The sequence below is a fragment of the Geospiza fortis genome, unplaced genomic scaffold, assembly GCF_000277835.1.
Source record: "Geospiza fortis unplaced genomic scaffold, GeoFor_1.0 scaffold99, whole genome shotgun sequence".
NCBI classification, from domain to species: domain Eukaryota; kingdom Metazoa; phylum Chordata; class Aves; order Passeriformes; family Thraupidae; genus Geospiza; species Geospiza fortis.
In genome coordinates, this window is record NW_005054521.1 from 292205 (window position 1) to 314029 (window position 21825).

Here is a 21825-nt window from a genome sequence, read left to right on the forward strand (position 1 = left end):
TTGCTGCTTCTGTTCAAGTGTCAGTTAAACTCCTGAGAATTGTGCTATACTCAAAACTTCTTCTAAGCTTGTGCCTTAGAAGTGCCAAAAGTGAACAGGTTTTTGAGGGATGACAAGTGACTTTCTTCAGACATGCCACAACCTAAAAGGAGCAGGAGTAGGTAGAGCATTACTTCTGTCTTGTTGAGTTGGCTCAGATGAATAATTTTTGAATAAGGAGGTGACATTTGTTCGAGATGTGTCCTGTGACACCTTTCTATTTGCTGACTTTTGGGTAGTTACACTTTTGCTGGAGGGAGCAAAAATACTCAATGTGTGAAAGAGACTATATGAATATAAGACAGGTTTCATGTGACACTGTAATTCTCTGACTGTCTCTTGCAGGTATACAACTTGTCTCAGAATATTCAGGAAGATGACCTTCAACACTTGCAGGTAGGAATATGGTGAATTTATGTTAAACTGCTTGTGAACTGACAGTCTCAACAATGTTCTAGAAGTTATTATTAATGTTACTGACTTGGGAGCTGTTTGTTGCTTCATGTAAAACACTGAATTTGACCTGATACTAAAGCTGGTACAGTCTGTAAAAACTGTATTTGCATCAACTCCATGATGCTTCTACTGTGACAGTGTAGAGGTAAAATAGTATGGGCTTCTAATCTGGCTAATTCTTTTAAAGTCTGTTCTCTGTATTGCAAGTTCTGAAATTACTGAAAAAATGAGAAAGGAAAATTATTTATGGAAATCCTTAATGGTGAAATTCCAGTGTTTCACTTTTTTCCTAAAATAGGAAAATGGATGTTATTTCATAACCAGTTTGTAAGGAAGTGTTGGAGTTTGGATCAGGCCAGAAAGAGTCTTCTACCCAGAAACCATCTCTGTTTTTTCAGCTGAGAAACTTCTGCAGAGTTTTATTCTGCTTATAAATAAAAGTAGGAGAATGTCTTCTCTTCACCATGGGGTTTTTATCCTCTAATGCAACATCATGTCATGGTCAAAGGCCACTGAATTATGGCTTCATGTGAATGGTGCAAGAACATTATCTCCTTAACTTAAAACCTGTAGCTTTAGAGAGTAGCTTGTGTATTACCAAACGGCAAGGCCATGACCTTGTCACAGCTTAAAACTGTTCTGTGTGTCTTCAGTGCTGCAACAGAGTGGCTGCCAGTGCTGGAAGTAAAAGAGCACTAACTAAAAGTAGTCTTATGCAGGTGTTCTCAGTTAGCAGGGTTGTATCACTGGGCCCATACCCCCCACACCCCCAAAAAAGCCCAACCAAGCAGTGAAAACAAAAAAATCTGTAGGTAATTATTTGAAAGCCGGGCTTCCCTTGGGACTTTGTTCCTTTAACAGGCTTGGTGTAATCTGAATAAAACAATCTATCTCTGTTCTACTGGAGGGTGAGATTTGAAGGATGGAAGGGAAGAGAAGGATTATAAATACAAGCACTGGGTAGGGGGACACCCATGCATTTAAAGTTGCAGCAGGGAATCATGATCTAGGGGAAGGAAATTCTGAATTTCTGTTTTAACAGGAATTTATGTTATTGTGAAATACTGTTAGTCTCTGGCTGCCTTTAGCATTTAGCAGGGAAGTGAATGAGGTAAAGAGTTTGGGTCAAAGAAACCAGACTCTTGTGGGTGCTTGGCCACTTCACAGCTGCTTTTTCTCAGGGTGACAAGGGCTTGGAAATTAAGCTGTGTTAAATTAGTCTTGTAAGTTCCCAGGTGCTCTTGTGATCAACACCAGAACTGCCCTTTGAGCCATAATCTACCTTGAGACACTCCAGGAGTTAGTTTAATGCAGAATAATGATTGCCTGGCACTGGAAAGTTCTGGTGTGCTTCCATCATCTCAACCTGCAATGTCCATGAGGAGGCTGGCACGGATCAACCCCTGCCAGTATTGACCTGTGCTGAGGCAGCCAGCACAGTCCCTAATTCCTGCTCTTGTGGGTGGTTTGGCCTGCTCAGGCCAGCAAGGAATGCTGCTGCTGCTGATAGTGTTAAAGATGGTGAAAGCAGTCAGAGGAAGACAGCTGATACTTGCCTTAATACTGGAGGGAAGGAACAATTATTAGTTAAGGTCACAAGGTGAAGCAGAGATCTGAGAAGCTGCTGAACTTGGCTTGTATTTAAATGTCTGATATACTGGCTAGAGCCAAGTTCCCTGGGATTTCCAGGAATAAACCTTTTGTGGGAAGTAAGGGGCAAATGTTAGTCAGGCTTACCTCCTTGCCTAGGAAGCAAGTGTTGGAAGCTGGCTTGGTGAGAAATGCAGCCAGTTTTTCTCTGAGAATAGCCCACAAGCCACCCACTTAAAACTGCAGTGTGTTGACAGTTTAGGAATGGCACTCTGAAGCCTGTGGGAATCATGTCTCCTACCTGAATCTTATTGAGGGCTGGTATACTCATTATTGAGGTTTGTTTGCCGTTCTCAACCTGTAGTAAGGTATAAGATTGAAACCTATAGTAAGATATAACATTGAATGCTTTATTGTTTTTTAGTGACAGAATATTTCACAGCAGAAAAATGTGTTTTCTATGTGGCACATCCTCACACTGTTCTTTCTCTCAGTTGTTTACAGAATATGGAAGACTAGCTATGGAAGAAATCTACCAAAAGCCGTTTCAGGTAACTATGTGTTAAAAGGATTTAAGCAGTTGAATGTGTAGAAAATGAGCTCAGCATAATTTCTGCAGATAAATTATTTGGGCTGAAGGTAACCAGATCTTTGCAAGACTAATTTTCCTTCACTATTGCCACATGGCTTTGCAAAAACCCAATGGAAAAATGCTGCGGAGGATCACATTTTGGGCAAGTATAGTTTTGTGCTTGAGTTATAAGGCATTAAAAGAATTAAAATGTCAAGTGATATGCAGGTGTTAAGGAGAAAAATTTTGTGCTGCCTTCTTTTTTATTACTCTGGGATATGGTTGGTCCTTGCTGGTGGTAGATGGTTCTGAGAAAAGGTCCTGTTTGGTGGGGGATGTTCTGTGTAGTTGGTTTTTTAAACAAGCAAATACTTGCACCACAGAACTACAAGGCTGCTACATTTAGAGCAGCCAAATATACCTAAAATTTACATAGTGTCCTTGCTTGTAATCTATAATATATTTAGTTTTAGAGCAGCCAAATACTTAAAATAATCACATGTGATAGAATTTTTGACCTTAGGAATGATGCAAACCATTCACTGCTGTTGTTCTTCCTGTTGCAGACATTAATGTTCTTAATTAGAGATTGGAGTTATCCTTATGAACATGCATATGGCTTGGAAGGAGGAAAAAAGTTCCTAGAGAAAAGATTGCAGGTAAGTTATCTCCAGTCGTCCTGTTCTGATCTTCTAAGTGACACTTTGCTGTCAAGACAATGATGCATCATGAGCTGGCTCCTTGTGCTAATAAAATACGTTTGTGGTGTTTCTACTTATAGGCAAAGTTGACATCATTAGGCTCAGAAATAAAAGCTTAAGCACACTTTTGTGCTCTTACTGCTTTTAAGGTGATGGTTAATCTTAACTGCAGTGCTGTAAAACTGGTAGCAGTTCTTAATGCCCTTTTTTTCCTTCAGGTAAAGCAAAACCAACATGAAGAGCTACAGAATGTAAGGAAGCATATTCACTCCTGTTTCAGTAATCTTGGGTGTTTCCTGTTGCCCCACCCTGGTCTTAAAGTTGCAACAAATCCAAATTTTGATGGGAGATTGAATGGTAGGAAGCTTTTCATTTTGTGTTTCTTGATTCAGATCCTGAGTTTGTTTTCTTATATGATGAAAGTTAAGCACTGTAATGGTTAGCTATTGAAATGCCTGACTGGAAAATATAAGGCTAAAAGGTGAAGCTCCAGAATTTTGAAATTTGCATTGTGTTCTCTTTTTAGTGGTTTAAAAGGAGAGGAATTAAGCAGGGAGAGGGAATGGATATCTTTGTGTCCAGCTGTTCGTTGTAATCTGATAACTTGAGACATGCTTAAAGGTCATTAAATAGAGATTCCAAAGATAACTAAGGGCTCCAGAGGGCAGAATTCCCAAGATTAAAGACTTTACTTTCTGGAAAGAAGTTGCTGAACCACAGGTCAGCTCTGAAATGGCTGAAATGAAAGCCACAGGGTTCTGCTGCTGCAGAATGAGAGGCAGTCAGGATTCCTCCAAGGGATGTGTGTCCCCCAGTGGAGGGAATGCATCAGGATGGCAAAGGCTGTAACAGTGAGTTGCAGTGGTGGGGTGCCAGCCCCTGCTGTGCTGAGGGCACACACCTGTGAGGTCACTGGGCATTGGAGTAATTGGGGGAATGCACTTAAAATATTGAAAGGACAGTGGCACCTTGTTCTCCCAGTTAAGATTGGTACATTAAGAGTAGTTGGATTTTCCTAAAGGTCTATTATGTATGTAAGCCTTTAAATACCTTAAAAATGCAGTTCAGAGTTGTGATGCTGTGGATTTAGAAGAATTGTGGACTATCAGTGTTCCTTTAGGAGATACAAGATTGAAAACTAACCACCTTTTTCTTGAAATTGATTGAATTTTACTAGATATAGATGAGGATTTTAAGAATGAGCTGCGGAATTTGATACCGTTACTGCTTGCCCCTGAAAACTTGGTAGAAAAAGAGATTAGTGGATCCAAGGTGACCTGTAGAGATCTTGTAGAATACTTCAAGGTAAGCAAACTCATACTAATTATTTCTGTTAATAGCTTAAAAGACAGTATTCTAATTTTAGGCCATGTTGTTCCCAGAGAAGATAAGATATCTAGGCTGACACTCGCTGATCAGCTCACTTTTATTTTCATTTCATTACTCTGACTTTCCAGAACTGGCACACTACTTCCTAACAGTACAGCTCTTTGCAAGCTACTGTTAGCAAAATTTGTGGGTTGGTGGCATTTATTTTCCTCTCTGTGAGTAGGCTGAAATAGCTCAAGCTTTATTAGATATTTTTTTCCTACTTCAAAATCCCAGTTGGGTTTTTTTTTGTTTTGGTCATGTAGGTTTTACAGATAGAGAAACAGCTCTTAAACTGCTAGGTATGCAATGAGAATTTCAGATACTCCTGGATTTTTAACATGCAGGGAAGGTGCTTTCTAAACACTTGCATGTGTAGCACCACTGTGCTCTGAAATATTTATGTAGGATACTCACAGCTGTTAGTCTTGAGCTTTTTTGGTATCATGGTGACACCAGCAGAAATGTGATAATATAATCTCTACATCACCAGGGATTGGTCTGGTGTGTGTAGCTTTTTTTTTTTTTTTAATTGGAACAATTTAGACAGTTGGCTTGGTGGGAATGATGCCACTGTCTCCTAAAGACAGGAATTTTGCATTGCTACTTCTGGGGTAGAAAAGTTGGGCTGATGTTACGAAACAAGCTATGCAAGGAAGGAATTTGAGACTAGAGCTCATTTAACTTCACTTGTAAAACAAAGTAACTTTTTGAAGGAAAGACATGGTATGGGATGCAGAAGTGATGGATGTTCTGGCAAGTGTAAAATCAGCACGGGAGTGCAGAGGTTCAGTCTCTCTGTTTACATGGTTGCATGCTGCTTTTTGCTCCAGTTTTTCTCTAGTAGGACCCACTCAAGTACAGTGTAGGGAGGGCATCTTCAGCAGCAGTTTAGAAAGGACTGCATCCTAAAACCCAAGTGTAAAACCTCTGCTGGAAAGCTGATTTGCACCCTGCATGCATTCGGGGAGCAGTGCTATGGGGTGCTGCAGAAATGCCATGCTTATGTAACTAAAGAGGACTGCTCCCTTGGGACTGTGCATGTGAAGCTGAGATTGTGAGGCCTGAGCTGGGAACTGTAGGGCTTTTACTTGGAGGAAATAGCTACAGAAGCAAGGAGGGTGTCAAGGGAACAGAGTCCTGTATAACTCTATATGTTTTTGTAGGTTGTTCTGCAACCAAGAGCATTGAGTACATGGGGACCCTGATAACCTTGTTCTCTCCTCCCGTGGAGCAGAAAATCCTCAGGCCTGAGATTTGCAGCCAGGGCAGGGAGGGAAGGCAGCAGTGGTGAGAAGAGAGTGAGGACAGACCCCCCTCAAGGGGCCGAGAGTGGCCTTGCTGGTGTAACTTGCACATCTTGTCCAAGGCCCTGGAATGGCTGCTGCTGCCTGCTGTGCCCCACTTCCCTGTCCCCAGGAGCTGTGCCAGGGGCCAGCCTGTAGGGGCTGGACAACAAATGAAGTGTGTGTTCTCTTCCAGCCCCCTGAAACCCTGGGGAAAGAAAGGATCCCTGAGGATAAGTGGGGTGGGGCACAGTGGGATAGGCTGCCTGCTTAGCTTCTGCAAGTGTTTTGTCTGCTCGGCTCTGTCTGTAGAAAGTGCCTTGATCTGTTTTTTTTCCTCCTGCACTTCAGTAGATCAGGGCATGTGGGGAAATGTAAATATTGCTTCTCCCAGCACTGGGGTAAATTTGAGCAGACCTCTTGCCAGAAAGGCTGGGATAGTCATCTCCACTCTTTTGTTATGGGTGAAGATTCCCTGTCTAGCAAAGACCTTATGCATTTGAGGGAATAGAAACCTGCTGTCAAAACCTTCCATGTCTTGGGACAGTGGTGGTGTCTCCTCAGGGTGCTTTGCTGCCCTGCTGGGCCCCAGTCTCAGGCACAGGAAAGTGAGGGGGAAAAATTGCCAGACTCTGTGAAGAAAATTGCATAATTTAGTATTCAGCACTATTACAGAGAAATAATCTGAACTCTGTATCATCCTTCATTTCTTATTCTCCTTAAACATAAATGTTTAGAAAAATAAACTTTTTTTCTCCCCTCCCATTTAGGCTTACATTAAAATCTATCAAGGAGAGGAGCTACCTCATCCGAAATCTATGCTGCAGGTATTTTATTTTCTTTCAAATAACCTGATTATTAGATGATGTGTACTTTATAAGTTCTTTGCAACTGAAGAATCATGACTGCTGTGGGCCTGAGTCTCCCCCCCACAACTGTAGTTCTGGAAGGATCTGTGTGCTTTGAAAGCCACCTGAACTGTGATGGTTGGGTACTTTTCCCTCAGTTTCAGCAACCAAATGAAATTAAATCAACCAAATAGAGCTGGGGTCTGTCAGGTTGGTTGGGTTTTTTAGCTGCTTTACTGTCTTAGTATTGTTTTCCTGTAACTTGCTCTTTGGCTGGGAGATATCCAGAAAATGACACCTTGCAGCTTTAACTACAGTAATTGTTCCTGATGTGACACAGGTAGAAAATAAGACTTAAATTCTTAACAAACTTGACAGTTACAATTTACACCAAAACTGTACATCTGTAATGTAGAAATAATCCCAGCTTCCTTCTTTCCTCTCGGGTACTGTAAGTAATCCAGTACCAAGATTAAAATATAGTAGTTTAGTGACCCATATGTGTTTATTAACAGTAGAGCATTCAGAGGAGATTGCTCATGATGAAAAGCCTGTATGAGCAAGCTGAGGTTTGTTTGCAGCTGTGCTAGAAAGCTGAAGAAAGGCAGCAATATGTTTTAATGTCTGTTGCTAAACTTCACTTATTTCTGTGTGGCCTTTTCGTGGCTATCAGGAACTCTGGAGGTGTTGGGGGTATGTTTGGAGTGCAGCGCTGTGTAAAACCTGGGAATGCTGTGAATGACACAGGATGCTCCATGTTTTCTAGGCAACAGCTGAGGCGAACAATCTTGCTGCTGTGGCAGGAGCAAAAGACTTGTACAGCAAAGGCATGGAGCAGGTATGATGGCACAACCTTTCCTAAACACCTACATGCAAACACAGGCCTTCACCTTCCATGCTGTCCTCTGTGTGTGAGCACTTCACTGGGGGAAGATGACTCAGGGCCAGGACTTGTGTGTTTTCTGCACTCTGAGCCTGGCTGTGTGATGCTGGGGGGGTATGAGAATGGGTGTGTGTGCAGGATTCCCACCTGTTAGTACCCTCTATGGTTCTTGACAGGCATCTCAAAATGCTGTGGCATGAAATGCACAAGCAAGTGAGCAGACATTTGTTGTGCCAGGCTTGCACAGGGGTGGAATGCTAGTTCTGTAGTCTCATGCTTCTGAATCGTGGCCATTCATTAGCTGTAAAATGCAAGCATTGAAGTGATTCAAAAATGTAAAGAAACCCCTTTGAATACAAGAATTACTTTGAAAAACCTGTGTATGTAATTTCCCACTTGCTTCTTCTCTTGAAGATAGTGATCTTATATCATTCTAGGCTGAATGCTGGATGGATTTCAAACTTTAATGTAGTGGTAGGCAAGGTTTTATCATAGGAAACTCTGAAAACCATTACCTGTCTCGTAAAGCTTAACAGGACTGTGCTTATTGTGAAACTGTACAACCAGAAAGACCAGTAGGTGTGAGCACATGCTACAAACATAGCTCCCCATTAATTAGGGTAATTGTGGTCTTAATTGCTGAAGTAGTTGTTTTGAAATTAAAGTAAGACCTAGTGCTAGTGGCAGACAAGCCAGTTCCATTTGTTAGCAGGCTGTTTGGAGAATGCTCTGCTGGTTTAAGGGAACTCCTCTATTTCCATTTTGGAAAATGTCGTGAAATAGTAAATGTGTTGTTTATAATAAGTGCCAAGTCTGTCTTCCAAACTTGAATCTTCAATGGTTGTTGAGACTCTGTAGCTGTAAGGTTTCTAACTTGGAGCAGAGAATAAACAGAAACAGATGTTCTTTTAAACAGACTTTGTTTCCATAGTAATGTTCCCCAGTGCTGTATATTTTTATATCACTGTAGAGATATGCACAAATTATGGAATGGTTTTTTATCCAGATGTCTCATATGATGTGCTTGATCTGATACAGCTCTGAAACTTCTATTTTTAAGAACAGAAGTGGGAACTCTTTGGATTTAAAACTCGATTATGTAAAGGTAGTTCTTGCTGCAGCTTCTGAGTTGTCCTCATGAACCAAAGCCCTCCTTTGCTGAGTGTGCATAACCAAAATACTGTCCCCCTAATGACCTGAAATGTAAGGAACAACAGGTGCAGTGTCACAGAGGATAAGAAAACAGTGACAGTTATTTGTGTGGTGGCCTCTTGATCCCTCAGTAGCTCCTGGTGTTTAACATGCCCTGGGCAATGTGACAAAACTGTTCTCAAGGATGAGACTGGTAGGCATTTTCCAGGGGGCTTTGGTGGATGTGGAGGACTTCATTCTGAGAAAAAGCAGGGATGTGTGTGTGCCTGTTGTCCTGTCCTTCTGGGCTTGCCTGAAGAGAACAGTGGAAGCATGAGTTCAGTCCTGTGCTCTGGGTCTGGGTGTGGTTGCACGGGTGAGGCTCCTGCTCTGCCAGGATCCAAAATACCTTTGGATGGGCGTGGGGCTCACAGAGCTGAGGGGGCAGCAGGGGCAGCTGTTCTCTCAGGGTGTGATTCCATGGTGTCTGCTTCTCCCTCAGGTGTGTGGGGGAGATAAGCCTTACATTGCCCCGTCGGACCTGGAGCAGAAGCACCAGGATTTCCGCGAGAACGCCATCCGCCAGTTCCGCTCCGTCAAGAAGATGGGAGGGGAGGAGTTCTGCCGGCGCTACCAGGAGCAACTGGAAGCGGAAATCGAAGAGATCTATGCAAACTTTGTGAAGCACAACGATGGCAAAAACATCTTTTATGCTGCTCGTACCCCTGCCACTCTATTTGCAGTCATGTTTGCCATGTACATAATCTCAGGACTGACTGGGTTCCTTGGCATGAACTCCATAGCTGCCCTGTGTAATCTCGTGCTGGGGATGGCTCTTATATCGTTTTGTACTTGGGCATACGTTAAGTACTCTGGGGAATTCAGAGAAGTTGGAACAGCCATTGATCAGATCGCTGAAGCTATATGGGAACAGGTTGGTATCTGTCTTTATTGCAAAATCTTGCTGTCTTGAGCAGACATATCAAACAGCTTCTGTTCAGTGCTGAGAGGGAAAAGCTGCTCTAGACCTAATAGAGAATGCTAGTGCTGCCAAAGGGAAAATCTGCTCAGTAGTGAGACTGCTCTCTTCAGGAACAGATGCTGCACACAAGGAACGTTAAATAAGCTTAGGATATTATCAAGGAAGTGCTACTTAAGGTGCAGAAGGTTACTTAGATGGTAAAGGGGACTCTTCAAAACTCTCTTTCCTTATTCAGAGCAAGGAATTGATTAGTCCTTGGAGAGAACTGGCTGAGAGTGATGGCTTTCAGCAGCTGCTACCAGAGGGTGCACAGCAGGTTTCGTCCATCAGGGGGACTTGTGCTGTCTGTGACAGCTTCAGTGAGTGCAACTGCTGTTTGCAAGGAATACTCAGCAAATTCCTGAAAGAAAAGATGTGAGTGTAAGGACAACAGAGCTGGAGGAGAAAACTTTCTGCATAGAGATTTTGCTGCCTGAACTCAACTGTGCCAGTAAGGTCAATGTAGAGGTTTTTGGAGCATTCTGACTAGCTCTGTCCAGTGCCAGTAGAAGGGAAGCACTTCCCTGCGGTTGTTACTGGAAATAAAGGGTGCACTGTGGTTATCTGGGGTGACATGAAAGTGTGTCCTGTGAGGCATGAACAGATGACTAACTGTAGCCTTCTGCACAGATGCCTCCTTCCACAGCTGGAAAATTCCTGTGTTCAAGGCTGATCCTAGGCACTGGTACCCTAGGCCTATCTGAGCAACCTGCTGAGGGTCCCAGACAGGTTTTGAGTTACATGGGAGCAGAAAAAGTGGGTTCTTAAAAATAGGGAAATGAGCATCAGTAAATAAATTGGTAGCTAAATCTTGAGTAAGCAGCACTCACTGGGGATTAAAATTGAGGCTTTCCAGTACTACTGGAGCTGCTGCTGCAGGATAGCCCAAGCACAGAAGGCTTGTTTTGGCTGCTGCCTTCCCTGGGAGGGGGAGAGCTTGGCTTGTGCTGGCAGGAGCTTGCCGCCTGGGGGCTGGAGGAAGGTGGTCTTCAAAAGCCCTCAGCAGTGTTGCTGTTAGAGCTGCACATCACCAGTAACATGCAAAGCACTGCAGGTCCTGTCTGAGTCACTCTGATTAAATACTCATTCTTGCTGTTGATTTTTCTGAATCTCTGCCTTTCTTTTCCCTCCTTGCTTCAGAGGAATCCCAGGAAGGTGAGAAGTTACTGGCAATCAGGTTTTTTTTTTGTTTTTCTGAACTTGATTGAGTTTCTGCTGTGTTGTGAGAGCCGTTTTTCCTAACAGCTGAATTCGTGTTTTAGGTGTTTTCCAAACTCTTTGAAGTCCTTAGACGCCGAACGGTTCGTCGTGCTCTCACATCAGTGCCGCGACAGCGACTCTCATCCAACAATAACAAGAAGAAAAACTAGCCAGTATTTTTAACTTTCTTTCTGTATCTGAAGTGTTCACACTTACACATATAGGACAATAAGCTGGACCGTCTGGGCCGGTCTGCATAAATGCTGTAACCATACCAGACTGATGCTGCATATGGGGTATGGAATTGCACATCCATCTTCTAGGAACTGTAAAGTGGTTTGAATTCAGTGAAATACTGCTGTGTAGGAGGGGTATCACTTGTGTCCATAGCATGTGACTGCTTTAACCTCATTACTCTAGCAGCAAAATTCATTTCTCTTTCAGTTCATGCCACTTTGTGTCAGACTTCATCATTCTAAGTTTTTTCATGATTTCAAGTCTCATCTCTTTATATGATTTTATATCTTCTTTTCCTTGGTTACCTCATTTTCTTGTTTCTTTTGCACATCTCTCATTCCACAGGTGTTGAAGCCCATGAGTGATAATTTGATGGAGGATCATATGAGGCAGTCTGTAAAAAACTCTATCAAAGCAGGCCTGACCGAGCAGGTGGCTCACCATGCCAGACTAAAGACAGACTGACAGTTCGTCTCCTCTTCAACTCTGCCCTCTCATCCTAGACATGCTTGCTGTACCATGAGAACTCAATAATAAAAAAAAAATAAATAAAAATAAACCAAAGTTTACAATCAACTGTAGAAGTAGTTTAGTGTGATTGGCTTCACAGATTGCTGCCATCACCGGGGAAGAGTTATATTTGTCAGTGCTCAGCTTCTCAGACAAACTGGTGCCATGGAGCCCGCTGGGGTGGGAGGGAGTGGCTCAGTTTTACGCAGTCCTGGTGCCCCGCGTTTTGGGGAGGGAGGGGGAGCTTCCCCAGCGTTGTGAGTCCGTGCAGGCTCTGGCTTACAGGGGGAGCCTGTCCCCTGCAGCATCTGACTTCAGGGAAGTGTCATGATCAGCCCCATGCCAGCTGTGCTCTCCCCGATGCCCAGCTCGGCACCACCCCTGCCAGCTCCCGCGAGTGTTTCTGTGCGCGGCCGGAGCAGCCATCGGAGCAACCCCTCCATTACAACGCGTCTCCTGCTTTCTTGCCTTGTCCCAGTGTTACACAGATGCATGTGCTGGTTCCTCACGCAGAACTGGGCTGTCAGGGAGGCAGTGGCTCAGCACAGAGGGTGTCTCGCCTTGAACTCGCAGACCTGGTCCTGAGGGACGTGCATTTCGGAACTGAGCTGTCTTTTTCTGCAGTTTAGCCTTCATGTATATAATATTGCCATTAATTCTACTGGGGAAGAAATTCCATCCAAAAATGTTGCCTACAGCTACCAAGCAATGAGTTAGGATTGTCTGTACAGTGTGTTTAGTTTTTATTTTTTAAGAAATCACAGATAGGGCATGTATATGAAATATAAATATATAAATACGATTTTGTATCAAAGTTTTGTAGTTTATGGCAAAACCTGGTTCTGTGGTAGCTAAGTGCAGTTCCTGTAAAGGAATGTTTGTGGCTCATGTAAATGTGTGAATGCATCAACAATTTGAAGTTTTTTGATATATTTGTGATATTTACCTGCCTTGAGCACTGCAATCTCTCACCCCCCTGGAAAAATCAATGGGAATGTTTGTTGTGAAACTCTTGTCTTCTGTTGCATTTTAAAGTTATTTCCTGTAATTTATTTTCAGTACATGATTAAAATCAGTTGTGTATATATGAAATGAAATCCGTGCTTATTTTTAAAAGATGTTCAAGTATTGTATTCTACTACATAAACTATGTCAAATACTTATCCTGACAATTATATGAACAGATTTGTTCTATTGTACTTCATAGCTTTCTATTGAAGCCGATGTTCCTCTCATGCTTGTCTCTGGAAGGTGACCTCTGTCCAGCTCATACCCCCTCCCTGTATAGGAAAAGCTCCTGCTGTTCTTAAGCACGCTTTTGACTTGTGGAGTTGCTTGTCAGATCCTGCCCTCCGACAATTGTATCACTCTGAAATCTTGTTACTGGCTTTACTTTCGTTCTTGGCTAAATCAGTATCAACTGTGTGGAGTGTAAAGGCAGCTAAACAATTAACTGCTCTAGTTTCAGCTGGAAATGGCTGTGTGCAATAGCTGGGTTTTTTGCATTCCTAAATGGTAACAATTTTCATCAACATTTGAGCTTTAACATCTCCCCTCTCTTGAGTGAGGGAAATCATCTGTCTAGGACTAAAGCAATTGCACTGTGACTTTTACACTGCAAAGAACTGCTGGGGAGCGGTGGTTACCTGTCCTCTGCAGATGAGGGCTCAGCTCCAGGGGAATGATGCTAAAGATGAGGTAGGAATGTCGCATTTTATGATATCTCAACCTGTACAGATTAAATACTGTTATTCAAACAAGCCTGTGCTCTGGTGATTAATCTCTTACTAACCAAATGAGTCACACGGCGGCTTGCAGGGCCATGCCTGCCCTTGCTGCTCCCAGTCTCCAGGAAGGTGCAGGTCAGATTTGAGGCGGTGCCCTGCGGAGATGGCTAAAGCAGAACTCTTCCCAGCACGTGGACAAGGAGTTGGGAGGCTTTATACGGACTCTTCTTCAGGGTTTGTGGGGGCAGAGTTCCTGAACACTGTGCCACCAAGTTGCAGCATGAATGCAAAATCCCCTCAAGCTTGTGGGAGGGATCGAAGGGAGGGAAGGGGAGGGGTCAAGATGACTTTTAATCGGGTCTGGGAAAAGGTTTGGGAGGTTTGGAAATGGCTGGAGAGTGTCCTTGTTTGGCCGTGTTGACTGTTAACCCCATCTCAACCTTCCCTGGAAAAGAGGACTCCATTCTGTGGGCATGGAGGTCAAAGTGCCAGGGACTGGAATTGGACCTGAGGTCCCAGGGGCTGCACGTTTGGAGTGGCAGCAGCCTGGGGCGAGGTTGTGTCGCTTGAACAGTGAGCTGGATTTAGCCAGCAAGGAGGATAAGGGGGCCAGGTGTGGGCGCAGTTCTAGGTCTGGGCTGGACACATCTATTTTTGCATGAAGGACAGGGTCTGGGCTGGTTTGGCGGGTGTGGGGTTCCATTTTCATGTGTGACTCCCTCTGTGGGGGTGAGAGAGGCTCTGCAAGGGCCAGTTGAGGACAGACTTGTGTCTCAAGGCCAGCTGCTGGGGGCAGGCACTGTGGGGATGTGCAGGGGTGCAGCTGGGGGCCCCTGCTGTCCATCTGCTGGTTACTGGAGCAGACTGGTGAGCCCCAGGCTGGATCCTGGATGAGCTGACTCCTTGCCCAGGTCTTGGAGGGATCCAGAGCCTGTGTGCATACTGTCCCCAACAGCCCTTCATAGGACCAGGTGCAGGGGCAGGTGAGGGTGTTGGTGCTGTAGTGCCACTGACCTGGATGGATGGCATGACCACATTCCCTGTGTGTGCCCAATGGGAATGCTGGCTCAGCCTTGCTGCTGATGGCACCTGGGGGCATGAAGCTGTAGTGGCCTCACCTCCATGGGCAACCCCTTACAATCAGTATTCCTAGTAGAACAAGCTTAGCATTTCTCAACTTCTGAGTACTGGTAAGAACATCAGGCTGGTGCACGGAGTGGGTTCCTCGGGGAACTGAGGAGTTTCACAGGGCTTTAAAGGAGGTGACAGCTGCTTTCTCTACCCTGGGCTATTCCACTGCTACTCAGGAAAGGAGTTCTGAGAGCTGATCCAATTCTGTGCTAACTGTGGTGTACCTGAGCATGCAAAAAGCTGAATTTAGCAGGAAAAGCAGAGAGCAGAAGATGGTACCTGAGCTGTGGCCAACTCCTGCCTCACAAAGGGACATGGCAGAGAGAGGCAGAAAAGCTACATGGAAGATCCTAGAGCTGGCAAAGTACAGCATCATGCCACAGAGAGACAGGAGCAGAGGTGACAGGGCAGATAGAACAAGGTACAGCAGCAGAAAGAGGTGGAGAAGGTGAGAAGACAGAATAATTGCTCCTTCTGTTCTGGAATGTGTGCCCAAGTTCCTTGGGATAAAAAATCCTCATCTGGAGCAGTACATGGGGTGATTTCTGGCTCCAGAAGGACGTAACCAGCAGGAAATTTCTGGCTATCTCCTAACTTAATTTTCCTACAGCAGACTAGGGCCAGGCCACAGATTTTTCCTGTAGATGTCTGATCCTTGAAGGTTAAGTTAAGGAAACTAAAAGTACATCAGGCAGTGTGGCACAACAATAACAAAAGGGCAGAGAACAGGAAGCCCTGTGTTCTATGAACCCAGATATGGGGAGTGTCCAGTGTTTTGTTTCATTATGGTAGCCAAGTACGGCAGTATCTCAAAACTCCCTGCCTGTTACTGTGCTGGTTTAAAGTAATTAAGCACAGGTTATGGTAAAACCTCCTTTTTTAATTGAAAAACATGGGTGGGAGTACAGACAATATTTACACAAGTTCTCAAGTGCAGCTCAACTCAAGAACAGATGACAAAAAATACGATAAAAGGATGTGGGTCCAAAAGATAATTATGGAGGGTACCAAAAGGTACAACTTCCTGCTAACCACGGACCTTCAGATCAGATCAGCAACTGAAACGAGAGAAAAGGAAAGGATTAGAAGCATTAACTGAGTGTGTGGAGAGCCCCAGCCCAGCGGGACAGCCCAGCACTGCTGCCCCAGGCTGTCCCCAGAGGATGGGCCAGCAGCACACACCGTTCATGGGCATCTCGTCGATCTGGGTGGAGTAGTACTGCTCGATGTCCCGCAGGATGCGGATGTCGTCGTTCTTCACAAAGTTGATGGCGACGCCTTTCCGGCCGTACCTGCCCGAGCGGCCGATTCTGCAGAGGCACGAGGGAAGAGGGAATGGAGCCACTGTGGGAGACTTCCCTCAGCCCCAGTGGCTCGTGGGAAGCCCCAGCCTACCTGTGTATGTAGAGCTCTCTGTTGTTGGGCAGGTCGTAGTTAATGATCAGTGACACCTGAGGCACATCCAGGCCTCGAGCCCACACGTCTGTGGAAATAAGAACTCGGCTGCAAAGAGAAGGGCACATTCAGGACTTTTCTGGGAACCCCCAGTCTCCAGCACAGAGCATCCCCTCTTTTCTGGGAACCCCCAGTCTCCTGCACAGAGCATTCCCTCTTTTCTGGGAACCCCCAGTCTCCTGCACAGAGCACTCCCTTTTTCTGGGAACCCCCAGTCTCCTGCACAGAGCATCCCCTCTTTTCTGGGAACCCCCAGTCTCCTGCACAGAGCATCCCCTCTTTTCTGGGAACTTCCAGTCTCCTGCACAGAGCATCCCCTGCTATTCCATGCTCCCCCCTGCCCACAGCACACCAGCAGCATGCACACTTCTGCTGCACAGAAGGCTGTCCCTTGTACTATCACCAAACTTCAGCCAAGAAAGGACCAACACAGCTCAGATCTTTCAGAAGGAATAATGCTCCCAAGTGTTTAAAATACTAAGGATGGAGCACACACATTTTTCCTTGAATTTTAAATGCAGCAACTCCCAACATCTTCAGCAAAACAGAACAGACTAATTCTATGCCCAGAGGTATGAGCGTCCCTCCTTGGAAATGGCAAGCTCTCAACCCTTCCACACCACAGGAAATCAGAGTTCTTCTCAATCTGAGCTGAACAAAGCCTTCAGACAGAGGCATTAGGGTTTCCCTGCCCTGAGGCAGCATTGATCTAAGCAATTGGGGCATTTACCTTGCGCCAGATCTGAACTCTTTCATGATGGACTCTCTCTCCTTCTGGGGCATGTCCCCATGCATGGAGGAAACTGTGAAGTTGGCTTCCCTCATCTTCTCTGTGAGCCAGTCAACCTGTGAACACAGCCTGGGTTAGCTCTTTGCTCAGACAGCCAAGCACAGCAGCTGAGCTCCAGAATGTTTGCTGAGATGGGCTGGTATGGACTGAGACACTTCCACAAGCATTCTGAGACTAAGGGAAGTAAATAATCCTTACAAAGCATCAGCTGTATGACACAGCGCTCCACAAGCCCTTTGAGGAAAGGAATTAAGAGCATCTATTCAGGAAGTGTGGCTTTGCTCCAGGAATTACAAGCAGTTAGATTGAGCACATTCTTACTTCTCTAAAAAGGCAATTCCTGTCAGCTGTATCAGGTCTGCCTCTGTTTTTTCAAGTTAGGCACATCCCAAAGGTTTAACTTATGGTCCTACTGAACTATTTCCAAATGGGGGAGCAACCAGACCTCTTAACTAGTCCAGCATTGTTTGAGTCACCCTCAGGAAGCACCATGCCCCTCTGATGGCCGGTGTACCTTTCTCTTGGTGTTACAGAAGATGACAGCCTGGGTGATGGTCAGCGTGTCATAGAGATCACACAAGGTATCAAACTTCCACTCTTCCCTCTCCACAGCCACGAAAAACTGCTTGATTCCTTCGAGGGTCAACTCATCACTGCAGGGAAGAACACCACAAGCAGTCAGAAGGGCTGAGTGTGCTTCACCAGAGACCACCCCTCTGCCCCGTGTGCTGTGGGCTGCTGGGTCCAGATGGATTCCAAGTTGTTCTAGAAAGTCCTGGGAAAACTCAGCTTTAAGAACAGCCCTGAATGTGACCTGTTCAGCAGAGACTGGAAGTGCTCTGCTCCAGCCAGACAGCTCCAAAGGGGAACATTTCTGTTCTCATCATTTTTACATTCCAGCTTTGTGACACAGAGACTGAAGAAAGTCTCAAGAAGCTTGAATGTACTAAATGGGGCAGTGTAAGAGCTCAGGCAAGAGGGAGACTCCTCCCAAGTCCCAGTCCACAAGGACCCCTGACACCATCAGATGTAAACTGTGCCTCCAAGAACACCCAGGATCAGTTGGCTAAAGGGGCTTTTTGCCTGCCATGTAATAGGAAATTTTAACAGGAAGCCTAAAAAAATCCTCCAGGGGAACCCAGGAATTGGATAAGTGTGAAGGATAGATTTCCATGAGGAGAATGAGGGGACTCATTCCCTCAAGGATGAGGGAATGTCCTGTGCTGAGCAGCAGCACACAGAACTGGACAAGGATAAAGTCAGGGAGATAAGCCAGACCCTGCTGGGAAACAGGACACGAGCACATCTGTGGACACTCAGGAATGATGAGAAGGAACACAGAGACTTCCTGTACATTTAAATCAGTGAATAAATACTGTGACCTGCCCGGGGCTGCACCAACTCAGAGTCCCTGTTCTCTCCAAGGAAACTCACTGACCGTTTCACCAGGATGCGGATGGGGTCTGTCATGAATTTGTTGGTCATTTCCAAGATTTCATGCGGCAAAGTGGCGCTGATCAGAACCACCTGTGTGGCTGGAGGCAGGTATCTGTACACATCATAAATCTGCTCCTTGAAGCCTGCAGTGCAAGTCAAGCCACACACAACAGTTAGCACATCCTTCTCCCAAATCTCCTCCTCTTTCACAATCTGATCTGGAATTCAGTACTGGGTCTATACTATGGGATGAACATAAATGTGTGAATCAGTAGCATCAGACAAGGCTTGTTGTGTAGCTTAACCAACTACAGCCTATAACTAACTGTAATAGTCTAACTTTTTAAACTTTAACTTTTAACTTTTTATAAGTGGGTCTGCCAGCTGGGACACCCTAGAATCTCAAAGAAGCAAGGAGAAAGGAAGTAGAAGGGAGACAAATGTTTTACCTTTATTGAGCATTTCATCTGCTTCATCCAAAACCAGCATTTTGATGGCACGAGTTCTCAGACTTCTGCGACGAATCATATCTGTAAGATTTCACTTTGTGAGATGAGAATGCTCTGAAAGCAAGTAAGCCCCACCACTGTCAGGGCATTTTAGTGGAGGAAGGACAGATGTGAGGAATATAAAATGCCAGGTGAACTTTATGTCAACAGAATCTACAAATCATGTTTGAGAGTCAGCCCAGTTTGACAGCTGCTAATTTTTGGTGGGGTTTTTTTTCCACTTGTGGGGACCAGTTCATGCTCTCTCAGTGACAGGAGCTTGTGTAAGTGCTGTGTGCTCCTCAGACAGCCAGAAGATGGGGGCCTGAAGGCCAACACTACCCCTGTGGTAACTGCAGGAGCAGTAAATGTTAAACTGTTCATGCAGTGGAACCAGAAGGTACCAGCTGCGAGTGCGCCTGATTTAACAAAGATGGAGCAACCACCAGGACATAGAAAATGTGGGCCTAATTCTGGCATTCATCAGGCCTGGCTTCTATCCCCTTGAAGATTCAGGGACTGCAATACTTTCTCCTTTTTCCAAAGCCACCACATAAAGAGTAACCTCAACAATGGAAAGCAAAGCATAAACAGAGAAAATGAAAATACCATCACCACCGATTTCCCACAGTCTTCCCCAGGCACAAGAGCAGTAAGTTGTTACCTTGTTACACTTCCCCTCAATGTTACATTGCCGGTGTCACAATAAACGCCAGGATTTCCTTACCGAACACTCTGCCAGGAGTGCCAGCCACCACGTGCTGCCCATAATCCAGTTTGCGGATGTCCTCGCCCACGTTGGTGCCCCCGATGCAGGCGTGGCACTGCACGTTCATGTAGTCTCCCAGGGCGAGAAGGCCCTGTTGGGTACAAAGGAAGGGATTCACTACCCCAGCTCTCCCCAGGCTGCCTTTGTCAGGAGATGCTGGCCTGTGCAGCCATGCTGTGGGTTTTTTAGAGAGATGTCAGCACAAGGAGTTAGGATTTTTTAATGTCTGTTACCCAAACCTCCACAACAGCAGGCCTTAAAACACTGGGAACTCATTTCCTCAGGGATCACAACTGCTTTAGATGGGCTGGCCTTAAAAACTCAGTTAAGGCTCTGCAAAACCTCAGCCTGCCAAAGTAATGAATATAATACCGAGGAGCAAACAGCCCTGTATCAGAGAATACTTTGTTATTTCCCTCAGGAACAAAAAGAAAAAGTGGAAGCTGTGCTTTGAGCTCTGCTAGAGAATCACCAGAGCACTGGCCCCAGGCCTTGCAAGGCTCCCCAGACAAGGACTGCAATGCTCCTACCTTCTGGATCTGCACAGCCAGCTCCCGAGTCGGTGCCAGGATCAGGGCTTGAGTCTCACGAACCTGGTTAGAGCACGGAATCACATGGAAGTTAACCACAGGCACAGCCAGGCATGCAAGAGGTGATGGAGCTCACAGAATCAAAGCTGTGAAATGCCACAGCTGAAGGATTTAGCACAGAATTTTGTGCTAAAAAAGAAAAGCATGTACATTTCTTGCTAATTAGAACCAAATTTCAAATTTCAAGTCCTTCAGTTCTGTGTGTTTGGTTCAGATAAACACCTTGCATTGCTCAAGGACTTCAAGAGAAAGTTTTGAAGTGTAACCTTTAAAAGTATTACGAGCACAGCACTTAACAGAAATAAATCAAAAGTTGTCCTTTCCACTTAGAACATGCAACCTTAATTTTTATGTCCCCAGTGACAGATGAGTAACAATCCCAGCCCACTGAAAACCATCCTTTTTTTCAATTGCATCTGCACATCCAAGGTATACCCCAAAACTGCTGGATGGACACGATGCCCCTGAGCAGAACAACAGCAAACAGCTGTCAGTCAAAAACCCAGCTTTGACTCTGTGCAATGTGTGGCACTTGCTCAGATAGGCTGATGATGCTATTGGGACTGTCTGAAGACAATTCTGCTTGCTGAGAGACTAACTTAGGCCTAAGAGGTGAAAGAGGTCAGCTGTTAAAGACAACTTTATCGTTACAAGATGATCTGAACTTGATTTGCCAGACTGGCTTTAACAGTTAAATTGTTACAGAGTCTGGTGAAGTTCTCAGTCAGAATTCTGTCTGAGGTTCACTGCCCATAATTAAAAGATTTCAAAGTAAAACTTCATTTACTCACTCTTAAAGAACACACTTTTATGATGGAGACCAGTGATTTGGTAAAAATTATTTTTAGCATGTGCTGCTCTGAGATTACCTGTATATCCAGGCATTGTAGAACAGATATGGAGAACGTTGCTGTCTTCCCTGTTCCCGACTGCGACCTGAGAAACAGATGTTTGGTGAATACTCTGCATGTCTGGACAAACAGCACAGGCAATTCCAACATATTCCACCCCTCTGCTCTCTCCCACCCCCCAGTGCAAAGTACTCAACAGTGCCAACAAAGGTTTGCTATGATCAGAGCCTGATCTGCTGTCAGGCAGCTTTGAGAGCTGCAATATCAGGGAGAGAACACTCCAGGATGCCCAGCTCTGGCACCTTCACTCCTTATCAGACCAGCATTTTAACTTTCTGCCATCTGCCACACGTACACTTTTTTTCAAGTAAATGACAGATAAACCAATGCAATTTGCAAGGCCAGTGATTTGCAAGAAAAGATTTTTTCAGTGAGATGCATATCCTTCTTTGTCTCTAAGGCATATTTTTTACAGTAATAAACTTTTGGCAGTAACTGGCAGAAGATCACAACAAGTTAGGCAATTTCACTGTTTGCTTGTCACACTATAAAACCACAGCATAGTTTGAATTGGAAGGGAATTAAACAACATCCAGCTCCACCCCCCACTCTGCCATGGGAAGGGACACCTCTCACTAGACCAGGTTGCCCAGAGCCCCATCCAGCCTGGCTTTGAGCACTTCCAGGGATGGGGCGTCCACAGCTGCTCTGGCCAACCTGTCCCCATGTCCCACCAATTTCAGGTC

General features: G+C 45.0%; 2 protein-coding genes across 4 annotated transcripts in view; one reads left to right on the forward strand and one right to left on the reverse strand.

Annotated features, from left to right (window-relative positions):
• Positions 1 to 13601, forward strand: part of ATL2 (atlastin GTPase 2) — a 40705-nt gene extending 27104 nt beyond the window's left edge. Inside the window, exons 4-14 of one of the 3 annotated variants that reach the window (XM_031063671.1) lie at positions 385 to 435; positions 2580 to 2636; positions 3223 to 3315; positions 3576 to 3714; positions 4535 to 4662; positions 6782 to 6838; positions 7626 to 7697; positions 9376 to 9807; positions 11035 to 11049; positions 11157 to 11267; positions 11677 to 11816. In XM_031063671.1, the coding sequence (XP_030919531.1) occupies positions 385 to 435; positions 2580 to 2636; positions 3223 to 3315; positions 3576 to 3714; positions 4535 to 4662; positions 6782 to 6838; positions 7626 to 7697; positions 9376 to 9807; positions 11035 to 11049; positions 11157 to 11264 (1152 nt within the window). In that variant the 3' untranslated portion in view covers positions 11265 to 11267; positions 11677 to 11816. Of the gene's footprint in view, positions 1 to 384; positions 436 to 2579; positions 2637 to 3222; positions 3316 to 3575; positions 3715 to 4534; positions 4663 to 6781; positions 6839 to 7625; positions 7698 to 9375; positions 9808 to 11034; positions 11050 to 11156; positions 11268 to 11676 lie in introns of all 3 variants that reach the window. The other 2 variants (XM_031063672.1, XM_005429079.2) reach the window with 2 other exon arrangements.
• A 1957-nt stretch (positions 13602 to 15558) lies between these two features.
• Positions 15559 to 21161, reverse strand: EIF4A3 (eukaryotic translation initiation factor 4A3). Its single transcript, XM_031063676.1, has 10 exons — positions 21098 to 21161; positions 20169 to 20231; positions 19597 to 19729; positions 18831 to 18911; positions 18383 to 18524; positions 17459 to 17597; positions 16885 to 17000; positions 16095 to 16202; positions 15882 to 16009; positions 15559 to 15757 (listed from the first exon to the last, which is right to left on the reverse strand). The coding sequence occupies exons 3-10, from the start codon at positions 19703 to 19705 to the stop codon at positions 15741 to 15743; spliced, it is 840 nt and encodes a 279-aa protein (XP_030919536.1). The 5' UTR covers positions 19706 to 19729; positions 20169 to 20231; positions 21098 to 21161; the 3' UTR covers positions 15559 to 15740.
• Positions 21162 to 21825: the final 664 nt, after the last annotated feature.